This window comes from Lates calcarifer, linkage group LG11 (assembly GCF_001640805.2).
Source record: "Lates calcarifer isolate ASB-BC8 linkage group LG11, TLL_Latcal_v3, whole genome shotgun sequence".
Classification (NCBI taxonomy): Eukaryota; Metazoa; Chordata; class Actinopteri; family Centropomidae; genus Lates; species Lates calcarifer.
Genome location: NC_066843.1, coordinates 19415102 through 19430669, shown reverse-complemented (window position 1 = coordinate 19430669; position 15568 = coordinate 19415102). Strand labels below are relative to the sequence as shown.

The 15568-nt window shown below is 38.1% G+C and overlaps 1 protein-coding gene across 1 annotated transcript; it reads right to left on the bottom strand.

Moving 5' to 3' along the window:
* Positions 1-703: 703 nt before the first annotated feature.
* Positions 704-14357, bottom strand: syt5a (synaptotagmin Va). The gene is made up of 9 exons (XM_018698521.2): positions 14216-14357; positions 8461-8624; positions 6655-6836; positions 5246-5332; positions 4874-5041; positions 4592-4759; positions 4385-4502; positions 4127-4260; positions 704-2997 (listed from the first exon to the last, which is right to left on the bottom strand). Exons 2-9 carry the CDS (start codon positions 8615-8617, stop codon positions 2788-2790), a joined length of 1224 nt encoding a protein of 407 aa, XP_018554037.1. The 5' UTR covers positions 8618-8624; positions 14216-14357; the 3' UTR covers positions 704-2787.
* Between the last annotated feature and the right edge of the window lie 1211 nt (positions 14358-15568).

Sequence of the window (15568 nt, the reverse complement as noted above, 5' to 3'; positions counted from 1 at the left end):
TTTGTTTATTTGGGAACACAGATTTCTGTCTTTACCGTTTCCTCTTCTCTCCTGTCTGTACTAATTATGTTTCCCCGTACGTCTCCTCCCTCTCCCTTCTCTCTCTAATTCCTGCCTCACATGTTTGGCTCACTGCGTGAGACAAGGACTAAAGAGGACACACTGTTAATCCAGTCTTTGACTCGCCACACTGAATCGGGACACACACATACACATGTACGCACACACTGATCTCACTGAAATCAAATGTATCAGTGAAGACTGCAGAACGTCAAGACTTCAGTTTGTTCAGAAAAAGTCTGCATAACTTGTATTTGGATTTCTGGGACAAATGGCAGCAATAATGAAGGATCAGGTGAAGGATTTAGTTACCCTCAGAAAATCACAGCAAAAGATTCTGTTCTTCTGATCACAAGGTTAACAATACCACTGATTGTATAAAAGGGAATTCTCCTATTCTGATGCATGACATGTCGTAAATATCTCATGGTTCAAATGGAAGTTATCTTATGTTATCTAAGTTATCTTATGTTCTACGAGTACACACATGCATGTACGTGTGTCTGTGAGTGTGTGTGTGTGTGTGTGTGTGTGTGTGTGTGTGACTTTCTACTTGTGTGCAAATGAAAAGATATCATTTTTGCACATGAGGGTATTATAGCATGTGTACGCATGCAAATCCATTCATCCACTGAGCCATCTGTTGGCGTTTAGAAACATTTAATTTATTGTTCAGCTATTTCTTTGCAGTCACATAGTATGTATCGAAAGTGAAACCACAAATGGTTTTCCATTTTTTAATGATACACATTACACACACGCACACATCAATATGCACAGCCACCATACACTCCAAGCAGGAACTCCTTTCATTCAAAGACAAGCACAGAAGGAGCCACAAAGAGACAGACCAATAATTAATAAAAACATGTAACTAAATTCAACAAATTTCATTTGAAAAAACAAAGTTTAGACTGCTTGGAAAATGAGAGGATTATCAGGGTAAACAAGACGAAAACATAGAGGAAGTATTCACATTCCAGCTCTGCAAGAGCAGATTAGTATTACTCAAACAGAAAAAAAATCTATTTTCTTTCTCACAGAGTGGACATAATTCTGGCCAGGATATCTGCTGAAATGCTCTAAGGAACAAAAGAAAACCCTGTTGCTCAAGTGTAAATACTTGTCATGTTAAGTAATGCCTCGAGAGTAATGCCCACAGTAACAAATGGTGGAGTGAGTGAGAAATGGGGAGATTCTCAGCAGAATGACCTGGAAGGCAAAGTTCATATGACAACTGAAAAACAAATGTAATGTCAGACTGATCAGTGAAGAGGTGCACAATGCAATAATCCATGGAAAATTTGTAAAAGTCTCTACAGCAAAGGGAAGAATGCAGTGAAACTGTTTGCCTGTCTCACATTATTCTTTTACCTCCAGTCACTCTTCAGTTTTGACAAAGAATGCATAATTAATATAATTGATTATAATTAATATTATTAATATTAATATAAAAACAATGATGATGAAACTGAAAGAAGCTAACATCCCTCCCAAATCAGAAATTTTACCCATAATGAATTTTCATGCAAACTTCAACCACTTAAGGGTCAATTCTGCTTTTCATTTTCTTTATTACAGTTCTGAGTTCTCCCCCACTTTTCCTTCACTAATGTGTGGGTTTGTCACCTCCATCAGAACCTCCATTAGTTCAAACACACAATGTGGTCGGTGTACAGCTAATAGTAGTTTATGGGTATTAAACATGCTAGCATATTAGCTCACTAGCGGCCATGCTAGCTTGACTAAACTGTTGGTCATGTAACTTTTGCCTTTCAGGTCATCGCAGTTTGTTGATGATGAAAATAAAAATTCAACTTGCAGTAAAACCACTGAGAGAGGAAGGACCTTACAGGACGTAACAGGGTTTTTGGGAATTGTAAATTTGGGTTTTAGTAAAATGCTAACAAACCATTAAGTAATGTAATGATGGCTATTGATTCTCCTTTGATCTAATCATACCACATTGTTAAAATGAAGTTGATGTTACTACTGGTGACATGGAAGGAGGTGTTACTCAGAAAAGTAAAGGTGGTCAAGAAAATAAACAGTAAAGAGGTACTCCACCAATTTTACACATGACGTTAAGGTTATTCAACCCAGGAAGTACCGCTTATAAAGCTATATAATGTCTGTGGCTCTGGATGAGCTTTTTAACATATGAGAAAATAACTCTGTTGATGTCATTTGGCTTTTCTCAATGTGGTTTATCAAGCTGCATTATGGGAAGTGTGGGATCCAGGGTTTCAGGAACTAAAAGTCAGGATATCTTGGCTTCTGCTTCATTGATCTTAACAAACTTGTTTTTAAAAATCTGTCTCTTGTGATTCTGCCAACTGAAAGTGCCATACTAAACTGCTGAATTCTGAATATGTGAGTCACTGAAGTGGTCATTCAGTGTAAATGTGCAGTTTGAGTATGCATGAGTCTATACACTGTACTGTGTATAGGTTTGTATAAATCTGACTGTGTTGCAAGTGCACATAATTTGTATGCATTTCTATGGTTTGTGTTCAATAAAATATAAAGCACACATGTAGTCATACAAATAGATCCCAAAATGAAATATTACAAAATGAATGTTGGTGTGACACTGAAGCACATGAAAGATTACTATTCAAGTTACAGGTAATTTTATAAAAACCTACGGTTGCTTGGTCAGAAATGAAAGAAAACCCCTCCTGTGCAGATCATGCTATATATGTATATGTGTCTATTTGAGTGTATTTAGCGAATGGGGGCCTTCAGTGCAGCATCCACCTCCTCCTCAGGCTGCAGCGTGTGCCACTGGGCCACAGGACGCCTGGGATTGGCCAGCATGTCTGACCAGTGGCGCAGCCCAACACCTGAGGCACCGTAGCCGATCCAGCACTTGCCGATAGGGTCGTTGCTGCCTAGCTTGTCGTAGTCGTACACAGTGATCAGCACCTGAACTTTCTGTGTGTGGAGACAGCAGAAGAGAAGAAGCTGTGTTAAGACCAAATTCTGTTGTATGTATATATTTTGTTCAAGTAGAGGTAATATAATAGTATGAATATAATATAATGTCCTATTCTCAGTGCATGTGCACACTAGTGTAGCTTGGAATAGGATTAGCTTCCGCACTAGCTTGATGTCATAAAGTCATGTTGGTATGTGCATGATTTAAACTCAGATTTAAAGTGAGCACAGATAAACTTTCTTTCAATAAGCTAGACACATTTTTGACTGGAGTTGGACTTCAAACAAAGGACTTTATATAGGAGTTCATAATTTGCTTGTTCTTAATCCATGGGTAAAAGAGTGTCGAGTGTGTTGATGCTACAGTGTAGATTTACATAGACCCAAATGGCTGCAATATTCTGGCTTTTTACATTTTTTATGTTAAGTATGCCTTAGAACTATCTGGTCTTTTTTATTTCATTTTCATTATTTTATTTTCAGGAACATTCACAATCTTCTGAAAGCAGCACCCTACCATCTCTTAGCAGTAACAAACAATGTTCCAACGTGAAAATATAAATTAATTAAAATTTTATTCAACTTTAACTTGGCCAATGGCCAAAGTCTACAGCCATTCTAGCAGCTCCATGTGGCTGTACTTACAAACAGAGGTGCTATGCACTAAATGCTAACATCAGCCTGTAAACATGCCCTAAATCAGAATACTGACATGATATTGTTGAGCAGATATAATATTTGTCATGTTTAGTATCTTAGGTTAATATGTTACCATGCTACTATTTGCTAATTAGCAGTAAACATAACAAGCACTTGTGAGTCTGGACTTGAAGTGGAGGACCAACCAACCAACATGTCCACTTCTAGACAGCAATGGCTAACAATGCAGTCACAATAGAATGACATCTGAAGTTTGAATATTTTACGCAGTTTTAGCTGAATACAGTTTCAGTGATTAGCTAAAACAATGGGACAACAATGGGTTTATGGATAACAGATAAGGGCATGTATACTTTCCATTTAAATAAAATCATGATAATGCACTAGTTAATTAATTCAATTAAACAATTAATTCCCGGAACCATTCAATTCAACCCTGATTTTTTAAAAAGAAAAGTGTCCAAACCTGGATCTGGGAGAAAGGGATCTCAAAGCTAAAGCTCTCATTGAAGTAAGGATTCAGAGTGTTTTGTTTGACTGACGTCTTCTTCTTCTTCAGTCGCTTCCCATTGTGCTGCAGCACCACCTTAACAAAGGGATCTGAGAGAGAGGGAGATGATATGATAAACAGCAGATCACAACAGCCTGTAGGGATGCCATAGCTGCCATCCATTACCAGTGCAAAGATAAAGTCAAGTATACTATATGTGTGTGCTGTGTTCACCTGACAGTCCTCCGACGTCCATCTTCTTCAGGTTCTTGGCTTCCATGATGTTAACTGTTAGCTTACCAGCCGTGGGGACATAACGAAGGGAAATACAGATATCACCCAGCTTCTCTTGCTGTTAGGGACAAAACATATACATAGATGAGTTGTCATACTGCACAGTGCTTTACTTGAAATGTTTATAAAGGCTGTCATTTTCATTACCTCCTCTTTCTCTCCTCCAACCAGATCTTTCCATTCATGTATTGGCTGTCCAAGGTCTATGGTGTTCATGGGGATCTTGATCTCACCAATGACGTCATGTTTACCAAAACGATCAAAGTCAAAAACTTGCAGCGTCAAAGTCTGACCACCCAACTCATTATAAGGTATCTGGAGAAGGAGAATATTTTAAAAGGTTAAATGCTTTAGACTGTCTGTGGAAAATGTGACAATATGATCAAAATTATTCATGTCTGGTATAATCTGAGGTATCAATGTACTGACCTTAAAGGTGAAGGTCTCATTGAAAACCGGACAAAGGTTCTTGCGCTGAACTTTGGTCTCAAACTTCTTCTTCTTGTCTGGCAGCATGTAGACTTTGACGTAAGGGTCTGAGGTCCCACCAATGTCCATAGCTGGAAGGTCCTGAGCCTGGAGGATGCCGACTATCAGCTGGAGGAGGAGGGGGAGAATGGGAGATAAACTGGACTGTAGAGTCAGACGGTCCCAAATCGTGAGCAAGCAAGTAAGCAAGCTTTTCAAAATAAAGGGCATCATCAGTGCAGAGACTTTCATTCATTTTTTGTTTCAGTATTTAGTATGATATTAGTGAGTAGTCTTCTGAAATACTATGTGCAGGTGTATGTGCGTGCGTACCTGATTATCAGTAAAGTTATAGTCCAGTGTGTACTCCAGTTTGCCAAAGTACTCCTTCTCCTCCTCTTCCTTCCCTTCCTCTCCCTCCTGAAAGACACACAGCATGGTATTTATAGTTAACAGACACAAGCTTACACATTTCATATTCATTCTCCTGTGATGACTTGAACTCTTTGCAAAGCACTATGACTTCTGCTCTAAGGCAAATATATTCAGCTCAAAAGGAGCCAACATTAACCACCCAGACTAAATTTGGAGTGAAAATGACATGAGATGGGTAAAAGTTCTCTCAACAGACTTTTTGACCTCTAGTATCACCATGGACCAATGTGTTTATTCCTTCCTTCCTTGAGTTCACTTCAATTCAATTTTATTTATATAGCGTCAAATCACAACAAAAGTCATCTCAAGGCACTTTTCATATAGAGCAGGTCTAGACCGTACTCTTTAGATTATTATATTTACAGAGAGAGACCCAACAGATCCAACCATGAGCAGCACTGGGTGACAATGGCGAGGAAAAACTTCCTTTTAAGAGGCAGAAACCTCGAGCAGAACCAGACTGAGACTCATCTGCCATCTATTTATTTGTTTACAAAAGACTCCACATCTTTACACTTCAGATTTCTGTCCAGTTTCCATCCATGCTCGGTACAGATTGTAACTGAATAGGTGGATAAAAATAAGTGAATGGAAATTCACTCTATGACACTGAAAGGACTGAACCAAGAACATGATATAAAACACTTATAGTTGATCTCAGTGATTGGTATGTACTGTATGTGGGTGTTGCTTCCATTCATCAACATTCTGACCTGACAAAAGATCCACCTGGGGTTGAACTACAGTATTGTCTACTTAAATACATGTGTGCTTTGGAATCAGTGTGCAAATGTTTCTCTTTTGCTCAAAGAATCTCTGCTCCACGTCAATGCCCGTCCCTGTGAGCTTTTCCAATATGCACCCAGTCACAAGGGAACATGCTCTGCATCATCAGTTCAGCCATTACTAGCCTCTATCTGGATAAAAGCCTAACAGCTGTGGACAGTGATCCAGTTATTAAAGTCATGTACAAAACAGTGCATCTCCAACTGTTATCCCATAGGGGGTGTGGACAGCCTTCAACTTACTCTACTACACACTCATCTTCTGCTTTGACCTTAAAGAAATGATTCAATATTTTGAAAAATGCACTTATTTAAAACTATATCTTTAAAACAAACTGTGAGAACTGTAGTCATTGTGCCCATAATGTTTTTCCTCAACTGTTGAATTCTAAACCAGCTGAATACAATAAACTATGTGAGCTCTGCTAACTTGGGGAAGAGTCTTCTGCAGTCATACTTACAGTAAAATACCATGTGACATGTCAGGACTGCACAGGACAGAACCCCTCTACCTTTTCTCACCTTCTTCTCCTCTCCCTCTTCTCCCTCCTTCTCCTTCTTTCTGCGCCCTCGTCCTGCCTTCCTTTCGCGGACCTTCTTGGGCTTCTTGCCCTTGTTGAAGCACTTCTTGTAGATGCAGAATCCTAAGCAGGCGACAAGGGCAAGGACCACTACCACAATGGCTCCCACAGCCCACATGGGCACTGGAGAAAGTAGCAAGAGAAAGAAGAAAGACAGGTTGGCGGTGTGTGGTTTAATATACTGTCTGGTTTATCACTAGTGAGCTACGTTAGTGATGACTTTTGGAGAAACACATTCAAAAGTGTGAGATTGTTGTCATGCAAAAACCTTGTACCACCTATTTTCAATGTTTGGAAATAATTTGACACTACTGAATGGACTGACATGAAATTTTGTACAGACATTCATTGTTCTCAGAAGATAAATCCTAAATACCTTTGTGATCCACTGACTCTTCCTCTACTGCTGTCACTAAGTTGACAGCTGTGGTTTTGAGTGCAATAACTTGACAAGTACTGGATGGGTTGCCACAACATTTGCTGCAAATATTTGAGGTTGGTAGAGTACCCATTTTAATGGCATTTCTATCAGCCTCAGCCATAGTTTGTCTTTCTTTCTTTGTGCTAACTTTCATTGGCATGTTAGCAAGTCTGTTGCATAAATTGAAAACATTGTAGCCTGTGGCAGCATTATTGTACTCTTTGTTGATAAATGGCTCATTAGTCTGTGGGACCGTTGACCCAGTCTCTCCCTTTTCTGCCTCATTCACACAGATAATCAGAAAACCCACTTAGAACATAAATGCAATTAGAATACACACTACTTTTTTTCCTGTTGTCCTCAACAGCTGTCAGATGTAATTGTGTAGATTAGTCAACAATGCCCACTACAGTGTAAGAGAGTAACGGCAACTTCCTGAGAGATAAAAGTGCAGCTTGCATGTGTACAGTATCACTTTCTGCACAGACTGAGAGCTTTAATTTTGTTAGATAACTTGAAACTCAATTGGTTCTCCACTGTTGGATAAGAAAAGAATTCTGCTAGAGATCATCATGATAAAGCTAGAGATAAATTTGGCTTTTCAAATTTCTGAATGGTTCACATTCACAAAAATGTATTGTACACACTGGTGAAGGGTAGATACACACTGCAAAATGCTGCCCTCCTCAGAGTAATTTCAGTAATTTCTGTTAGACCACATTTGTAGAATAGGAGTGCCACTACAGAACTACTACTTTGCCACCAGTACAAGACTTTACATGTATTGTTTTAAAACAACACAATGGTACAAGATACGAGATGGACTTACTCTTGAGTTTATGGTCTTGAAGAGCAGAGCAGAGTGGGCACATGAAGAAATGAGAGAGGACAGAATAAGGAAATGAAACAACACAATTGAAAATGAGATAAAAGGATGATTAGATGGTGGTGTGATATGAAACCGCAGAGGCCAAGATATTTGTAATGCAGACTGTGTGTTCAAATTTTGTTGGCCCCAAGATTCCATTATCAGGGTTATTGTCTCAGACTTAACAAGGCTGCGACTGAGCTGCAGCAGACATCATACAGCTGTTTTTAAAGGCTAGTAGAGTAGTTCTCATCATGACTGGTAAACTGACTTTGATATGTGAAACTGGTGGATCTCTCCTTTAATTGAAGTAACCAGTTCATGTTGCTAAAATGTCTTTAAGAACACATCAAATTTAGCACATGTATCGACAGCATATGCAGAGGTGTTTTTACACTGTCTTTGTGTGTATTTTGTGTATGTTTTACATATTTACGTATGTCTGTGTATATGCTTACTTGGCAGGTGTGTGAGCTCATTGAAGAACTTGTTCTTCATGCTAGCAAACTGATGGTTGGAGTGGTGTGAAGGGGGTGGGGGAGGAGGACGCTCCCTCTCCTCCTCCTCCTCGGCCGCCCTGCGGAGCCGCGCCCCCGCCACGCTGACCAATCGCATCGCTGCTCTGTGAAAAAAGACAGCAGACAGTGATCTTCAAATCAGTTTTGAAGACATTAAAATCACAGAACTTTATCAGTGTGGGCTTTGTAACTGTCTGTTTCTTCTCCCTGTTTCTCTCTTTTACAAATGTGTCCTTTCAGATTTCATCCTGTTTGACCTTTCACCTGGCTATAATCTCTTTAATCCTCTGTTACTTGCTTCACCCTCCTGCCTGTCACCATCTCATTCACTCCTCATTTCAAACATCTGACAAAGACAAACCAACCATCATCAAGGAGAAGTGCTTAAGTAGAATCATGCTGTGAAATTCCAGCAGTGGAGGAAGCACACAGATCCTTTACTTAAAAATAGCAACATCACAATGTAAAATCATTAGCTTAAAGTCCTGCAATGAAAATATAGCAGCATTTAAATGTTGTGGATGAGGTGGAGTTCATTTTATTCATTTTTTTACAGTATCCTTTAGGTATTTTAATCTGTAACAGAGCATCATATTTGCTTAGCTAATCACATGATACGTACAAACACGATCTCAAACTACCAAAAATATTCAAGTAAAGTCAAGTACATTTGAAATTCTACAATACTTAGTACACACTGAAGTCAATATTTTTGTCTATTAGCAAGTATTAACATATGCAAACCTTTATGCAAAAGTTTCAGGAGACAGCAACTCAGTATGTTTTGGACTATGAGCATTTTAAAGACATTAGTCTGACTACATTATTTAGTGTGAAGTTTAGAAACAAAAATGTCCTATCGCTATTGCATTTGTGTTTTGCACAAATAGCAACTCGACAAGCTAGCTCATTAGCCAGCTGGAGAGAAACCAACCAGTCAACAGGCTAGATAGCTTTTTGGCTAATCAGAAGCATTATTTATTCAAGTAGAGCGTCTGCTTCTATTACATACAAATCTTAGTCTTAGCCCATTTACATTTTTAAAAGAAAATGTTGTACATTTTACTCTAGTAGTCATTTTATTTAACTGCAGATAAACACACAAATCATGAGGTGAGTTAAAAACCTGATGACTGATAATTTGAGTTACCTGTAATTAGGTGTAGTATGACAGTTACAATATTGATGTAAAATTGCTGCCATAATTAGTACGCTCAACAAGCCAATTACTGTCAATTACAGCAACAAAAGGAACAGTCCGACATTTTGAGGAAATAATTTTTTGCCTGATTGTCAATAATTAGATCTCTCTCTTATGTATGATGAAATTAATACTAATTAACAAGTTACATCTCATTTCTTTAAAAGACAGATCCTGATTGTTTTCCCCCTGTTTCCAGGCTCTGTGCTAATCTAATCTAATTCACTGCTGGTGGTAGCTTCATATTTACCGTACAAACAAGACACTGGTATCAATCTTCTCATCTAATTCAAAGCAAAAAAGCAATTAGGCAAGCAAACACACACACGACGAGGGAGAGACACACACACAGTCTCATACCTATGTGAGGACATCATAGGCTCTGATAGGTCCTCCTCTCCACAAACATTTCGACTTGTTGTTAGGAAAAGTGGAGGTGTTACCAATGACATTAATGATAGCTTTGTTCTAGTCAAGTGTGCCAATGAACCAGCACGTACAATACCAGGACCCTGAGACTGAAGCAGCTAAATGCATTTTGGCCAACATCGTTTTATTATTTACACCTGTGTTTTTCTGACTGAATCACATCAAAATGCCATATTGAGTATATCATCCTGATACACAGACAATCTTAACAAAGTGGAAAATTAAATGATTAATTTTTGCTTTTTTTCCATTTCCATATTTCAGTTCCTCTTGTTTTTACTGTGTGTAATGACGCATACACGAGGCAGATATAAATCAGATTTAAAGTGCACTGTCACCGTGGAAAAAAACAATAAAAATGAGAAGATATCAGTTTGTGGTAATCATGCCTTTCTCCTTGTGCACTCATAGGCACACTGACATTTAAACACACACACATGCACACACACACAGGCCCCACCCACACTAGACATCCCTCTGTCGCTGCAAGGCAATGTAACAAGATTAATTGCCAAAGGTAATCCAAAAATCCCTCAGCTTAAACAAATTAAGGACAGTTTGCCTCTCTGGGTCTCCTCCTCTTTCTACGCCTCTCATCTCTCTTTCACTCCTCCCTTCTGTCGTCTCCCTCTGTCTGTCAATAATCCTCCCTCCTGACAGCTGAAATAGAGATATACCTCCACACATAGGCACATACACATCATATTTCCATAATGAGATTTGATTTAGTTGGCAGGCTGTGTTACCCTGTGCGTTGACCCTTGCAGCCCCCTGGATTGCATAAGCAGAGGATTAGAGAGGGAGACCTCAGTGTGTGTAGACAGAGAGATGGTGAGGTGGATACTACACACAAACACATACAGAAATCTTGCTGATTGAATTTGCCACATCAGTGGGTCATGCATTGAGAACTGCATCTGTAATGTAATGCAACACATGCAGTGTATGCTGAGTATTATTCTCTCTTCTCATTTTGGTCTTTTAATAAATATACCAGTGTCTTTGACCTGCAACTGAATGAAAAGCCTAAAAGCAACACTTCAGCATTTTGGGAAACAGACTTAACAGCTCAGATAAAATGAGAGTAGATTGAGTAGATTTTTAGGGGGAAAAGGCATTTACACCTTTTTTCTCTATAGCAAATGCCTCTCTGCAGCTCCAGATATTTCCACAATGAACATTAAATATTGTTTAATCAGATCATTGTCATAGCCAGTGATTAGTAGCATCCAGTGAACACAAACCAAATATCATAACTAAGTTTTTGAAGTTATAGGCAATTTACAACATGAACATTTAAACTTGAACTAAGAAGAGATGTACATTTCATGGCAGGTTATACAGGATGTAGCCTCAGTCATATCAGAGGCAAATGAAAGTGAATTTGATATCAAAATGTCCAATATCAGTTTAAACCTACTGATGGTACTGTAAGTACTTTGGTTAAAAGCACCCATTGAATTCTGTGTCATTCTGCTGTTTCTGTAATGACATTTTAGCTCAAGTTAAGAACACCCCAAAATCAGGATGATGACCACAGTAGTTATCTGGGTCACAGCAGATTTAGGCTGGACTGCTGCCAAAAACTTACATCAGAGAGACAGAAACCTGGTCAGGTTGATGTGAGAATACAAGGCTCTGTGCAGAGGTTGCACAATGGTGAAATGCTCCCAACAAATTTTACTTTTCCTCCCTGGTTCATAGTTTGCAAAACCAAAAATTAGAATACTGTATAGTTAGAAGATTATGTGGTGCTGCTCTGGGCTGCTTCATGAACAAAAGCTAAGTTAGGAAGGTTTTTTAGTTCTAAACAGCGAAAGGAGATACATGATCAAGTGTGATCAACAACTGATGCCACAGGCAAAAAAGTCTCGTCAACAAAAAAATACAAGCAGCATAGACTGTCAAAACAGAACAATAGCCTGTTCCTATTAACATGAACAGTGTCTGACATATTAAACAAAACTCACATCATAAACAATAAAACATGAATCACTGTGTGGCAGAGAACCACCAACGCTCACAATGTAATGGCACAAAGAGCTGAGTGAAGGTTCTGAAAGAGCCTCGTTTCAGCTGATTTCTTATCTTATTAAAATTATACACTACCACATCATGTCCCAAAAAAGAAGATTACAACAGTCAGTATATTCCATCTACCAACCTGAGTAAAGACGTGGGATTCAAACATATACAGCAGGTGTTGTTTTACTGATTATAGCTGCAGAAAAGTGTGTTTACAGTACATCATCATTGTGCATGCATGTTCACTCTTGACTTTGGGTAACAATGTACATTATATTGCAGAGATCTAAGCTCAAAGGTCCATTTAGAAACAATTCAGAGCTTTCAGCTGCATCTAACTGAAGACTGCTATAGGAGCCCAACATTTATTTTACAATAGTGGGAATTAACCTTTACTGTGACCAAAAGAGATTGTAGAATACAGTGTTCCAGCTGGTACTGGTGTTAATTGTTCTGGTTTAGAGCTTAAATGATGAGTCAATTAATGGATTAGTGAATTGACAGAAATTTCATTTTGATCATTTATTTACTGTTAAATTAATGTATATTAGGCCTCATGTCATTCATCACCATTTAAAGGTGCTCTGGTCTGATCTCCATCCAGACAGATTGGAGGTGAACAGCCGGCGGTGGGATTTTGTCAGTCTAAAAGCTCACTGCTCTGAACTGAACCCGAGGCCCCATTAAGGCTCTGACATTCAGCTTGACTACATGTATGTACATGATAGTAACTTTGGAATCTGTTGACAACCTGAAACGTCAAAAATGAAACCATCACATTTTTAGCAGTCTGATGGAAAAAATGAGCAATGAAATAAAAGAAATTAATTTTTTTTATAATGAATGACTTTTGTTGAAAAGTTGGAATAACTATTGTTGAAATTGTATGCACTTTTGAACATGTTGTATCTTGTTCATGAAAACAACATGTGGTTTTTACACTGGGGGTTATGTACCTGACAGTTTTTGTGGCTGGTAGCATTGACCTCCTGGAGCCTTGTTGTCATAGTGAGATTAATTAAATACTGTAAACAGAGCTAGCTGTAGCCCTTTCCCTGTTTTCAGTCTTAAGCTAACTGCTGCTGGCTCCGGCTACATATGTAGCAAACACACGAGAGGTGCAGATTTTCTCATCTAACTTCCTGCAGGAGTAATGAATATAGTCTAGCATAAAACAATTTATTTCTTCTTTTGTTTAGATAACACAAATTTGTACATTTGTGGTATTGCTCTATTCTTGATTTATGTACATGTCTGTGCCTCTGGTATTCAAATTGCTTTTATTATGTGCTTAAGAATTGTATGACAAGATCACTGCTGTTGTTTTAGCAACAGCTTTTGGTAGTAGCCTTTGGTACAAACAATCATGCAGAATCCAACCTCCACAACAAACACACTGCTGTTGTAGAGGTGTATTGCAGGTGATTTCACGTGAACACGCAAATAGACGTGCATTAGTCCTATAATCCACTTAAACTAATCTTTGACAGTTTTGAAAAACATCCCTCACTATGCATAAAATCAAATGTTTCTCTGATGGAAGCACTTTCTTAGTGAAATGTATTAATTAAAAGACACACAGTGCCATAAAAATGAGCACTAAATTTTAACATCCATACTTAACCTTGTGCTCCCATGTGACAATGTCTGCTTCTCAACAGAGTTAGAACGTACAACTGAAATACTGGTATATGGACATGTATGAAGACAGAGTCAAATAAATTAACTATAGCTAAAATGAGTCATCAATGGACCTACATAAAATTAATCATGTTTCATCAAATCGAGTATCACAATCAACGTCAATTCAAGTAAAAGCACCAAATATTTCCTGGTTCCAGCTTTTTAAATGTAAAGTTTTGTTAGATTTTTTCTGTTTTCATTTATTGTGAATAGAACACAGTTTAACTTTCTGACTGTTTCTCTTAAATAAGCAACTTTAGAATAACAATTTAGCCATGATAATTAATAAAAGGCAGTCCTCGTAGTTGTAAATGCAAAATGAATATTAATACAAACCGAAAGCAGCGTATAACTCACCCTATTTAGTGTCAATCCCTCTTGTTTGTTTGGCTTTTATTATTTTCTTGCATCCAAATGTTCTCCTGACAAATCCACCACCGCTGACTAAAGAGATGTCCTTGTGCACAACTCCCCACACTCTGTCTCTCCCCCTCCCCCTTCTGTGTTAATCTCCACAATATCCCCTTACTGTCCACCCACACTGCAAAAAAGTCCATCTTTAAGAGGCAATTCATCTAACACTGTGACTTTAAATATTCTCCATCAAAACAATTGAGAATGTTTTTTTTATATTCCTGTACAACCTGTATATCAGGATAAGATTTAGTTATATATGGTGTAACTATGCTGAGCAAGTGAATGACATACAAGTCAAGGTGTCTGTGTTAGAGAAAGTGCAAAATTATTTAATGCCATTTTTAGAGGGTTTTTTTTACCTGCTTTAAAAGTTGTTTCCTCAAGTAGCTAAAAATATTGTAGGTTTAATAAATTTTAAGTCAGATAGATTTTTATACATTATTTTTGGAGTCACTCCTATGTTCTCCAGTTTTATATATGTGCTCTCAAACGCATATGTTCCAAAAATACAGTCAGTCATTGATCTCCACAAGGAAATTCACAGGCTTCCCAGCAGTATATCAAGTAACTAAAATTAGCCCCACCTTTACCAGCAGCAACATTAAAGTATTTCTACAATGTGGCATTGCCACTTGCTTAGGGACTCTATTGTTAAAGCTGCAGAAAATTATCTTTAGCCTCAACATACTTTTTACTTAAAACATCTTAAAATCTCTTCTGCCTCTGCCATTGTAATCCAACTCAGCTTTTATTCTATGGTTTTGGGTTGTTTGAAATGAACATAAGAGAAACAGCTCACTGTTACCACAATTGAAAGTCTGTAACACCATAATCTGACACAGATGAACATATGCAAGCCATCTACTCATACTTGTCTGACTGGCTACAATATAAGCAAAAACTCAAACAGAAACTGGAGTACTGCCACTAGTCCTCTAAGGGTTTTCCATAGATGAGCGTGGGTAACAAGTGAGATGAAATGTCACCACCCTGTGGTCAAAGGTGAAAAAATACAAAACCAGAAACCAGTTAAGGAGGTTTTGGTGACTAGATGTTATTGTTTGTGTAAGGAAAAGTGGTATGTTGATCGGTGTGTGGGTATTTTAGGGAACAAAAGGTATTCACTTCAAAACAGATACCTTCCTTTTTAACTGGTGGTTTAAATAACTTTACATGTAAGATCCAGTCAAGAGATATGTTACCCAACTACTTGACCACCTGTCAATTTAAAATGTACACTATTACAGCCAAAATGTTGGTTTAGAAGGTAGCGATCTGAATTGATGCAGACGG

Coding starts and splice junctions, on each gene's coding strand:
- syt5a (XM_018698521.2), bottom strand. CDS start 8,617: ATGCGATTGGTCAGCGTGGCGGGGGCGCGGCTCCGCAGGGCGGCCGAG. Junction 5,333..6,654: donor AAGAGGGAGAGGAGAAGAAG/GTGAGAAAAGGT, acceptor TGTGTCTTTCAG/GAGGGAGAGGAAGGGAAGGA. Junction 4,261..4,384: donor GGACGTCGGAGGACTGTCAG/GTGAACACAGCA, acceptor CCTCTCTCTCAG/ATCCCTTTGTTAAGGTGGTG.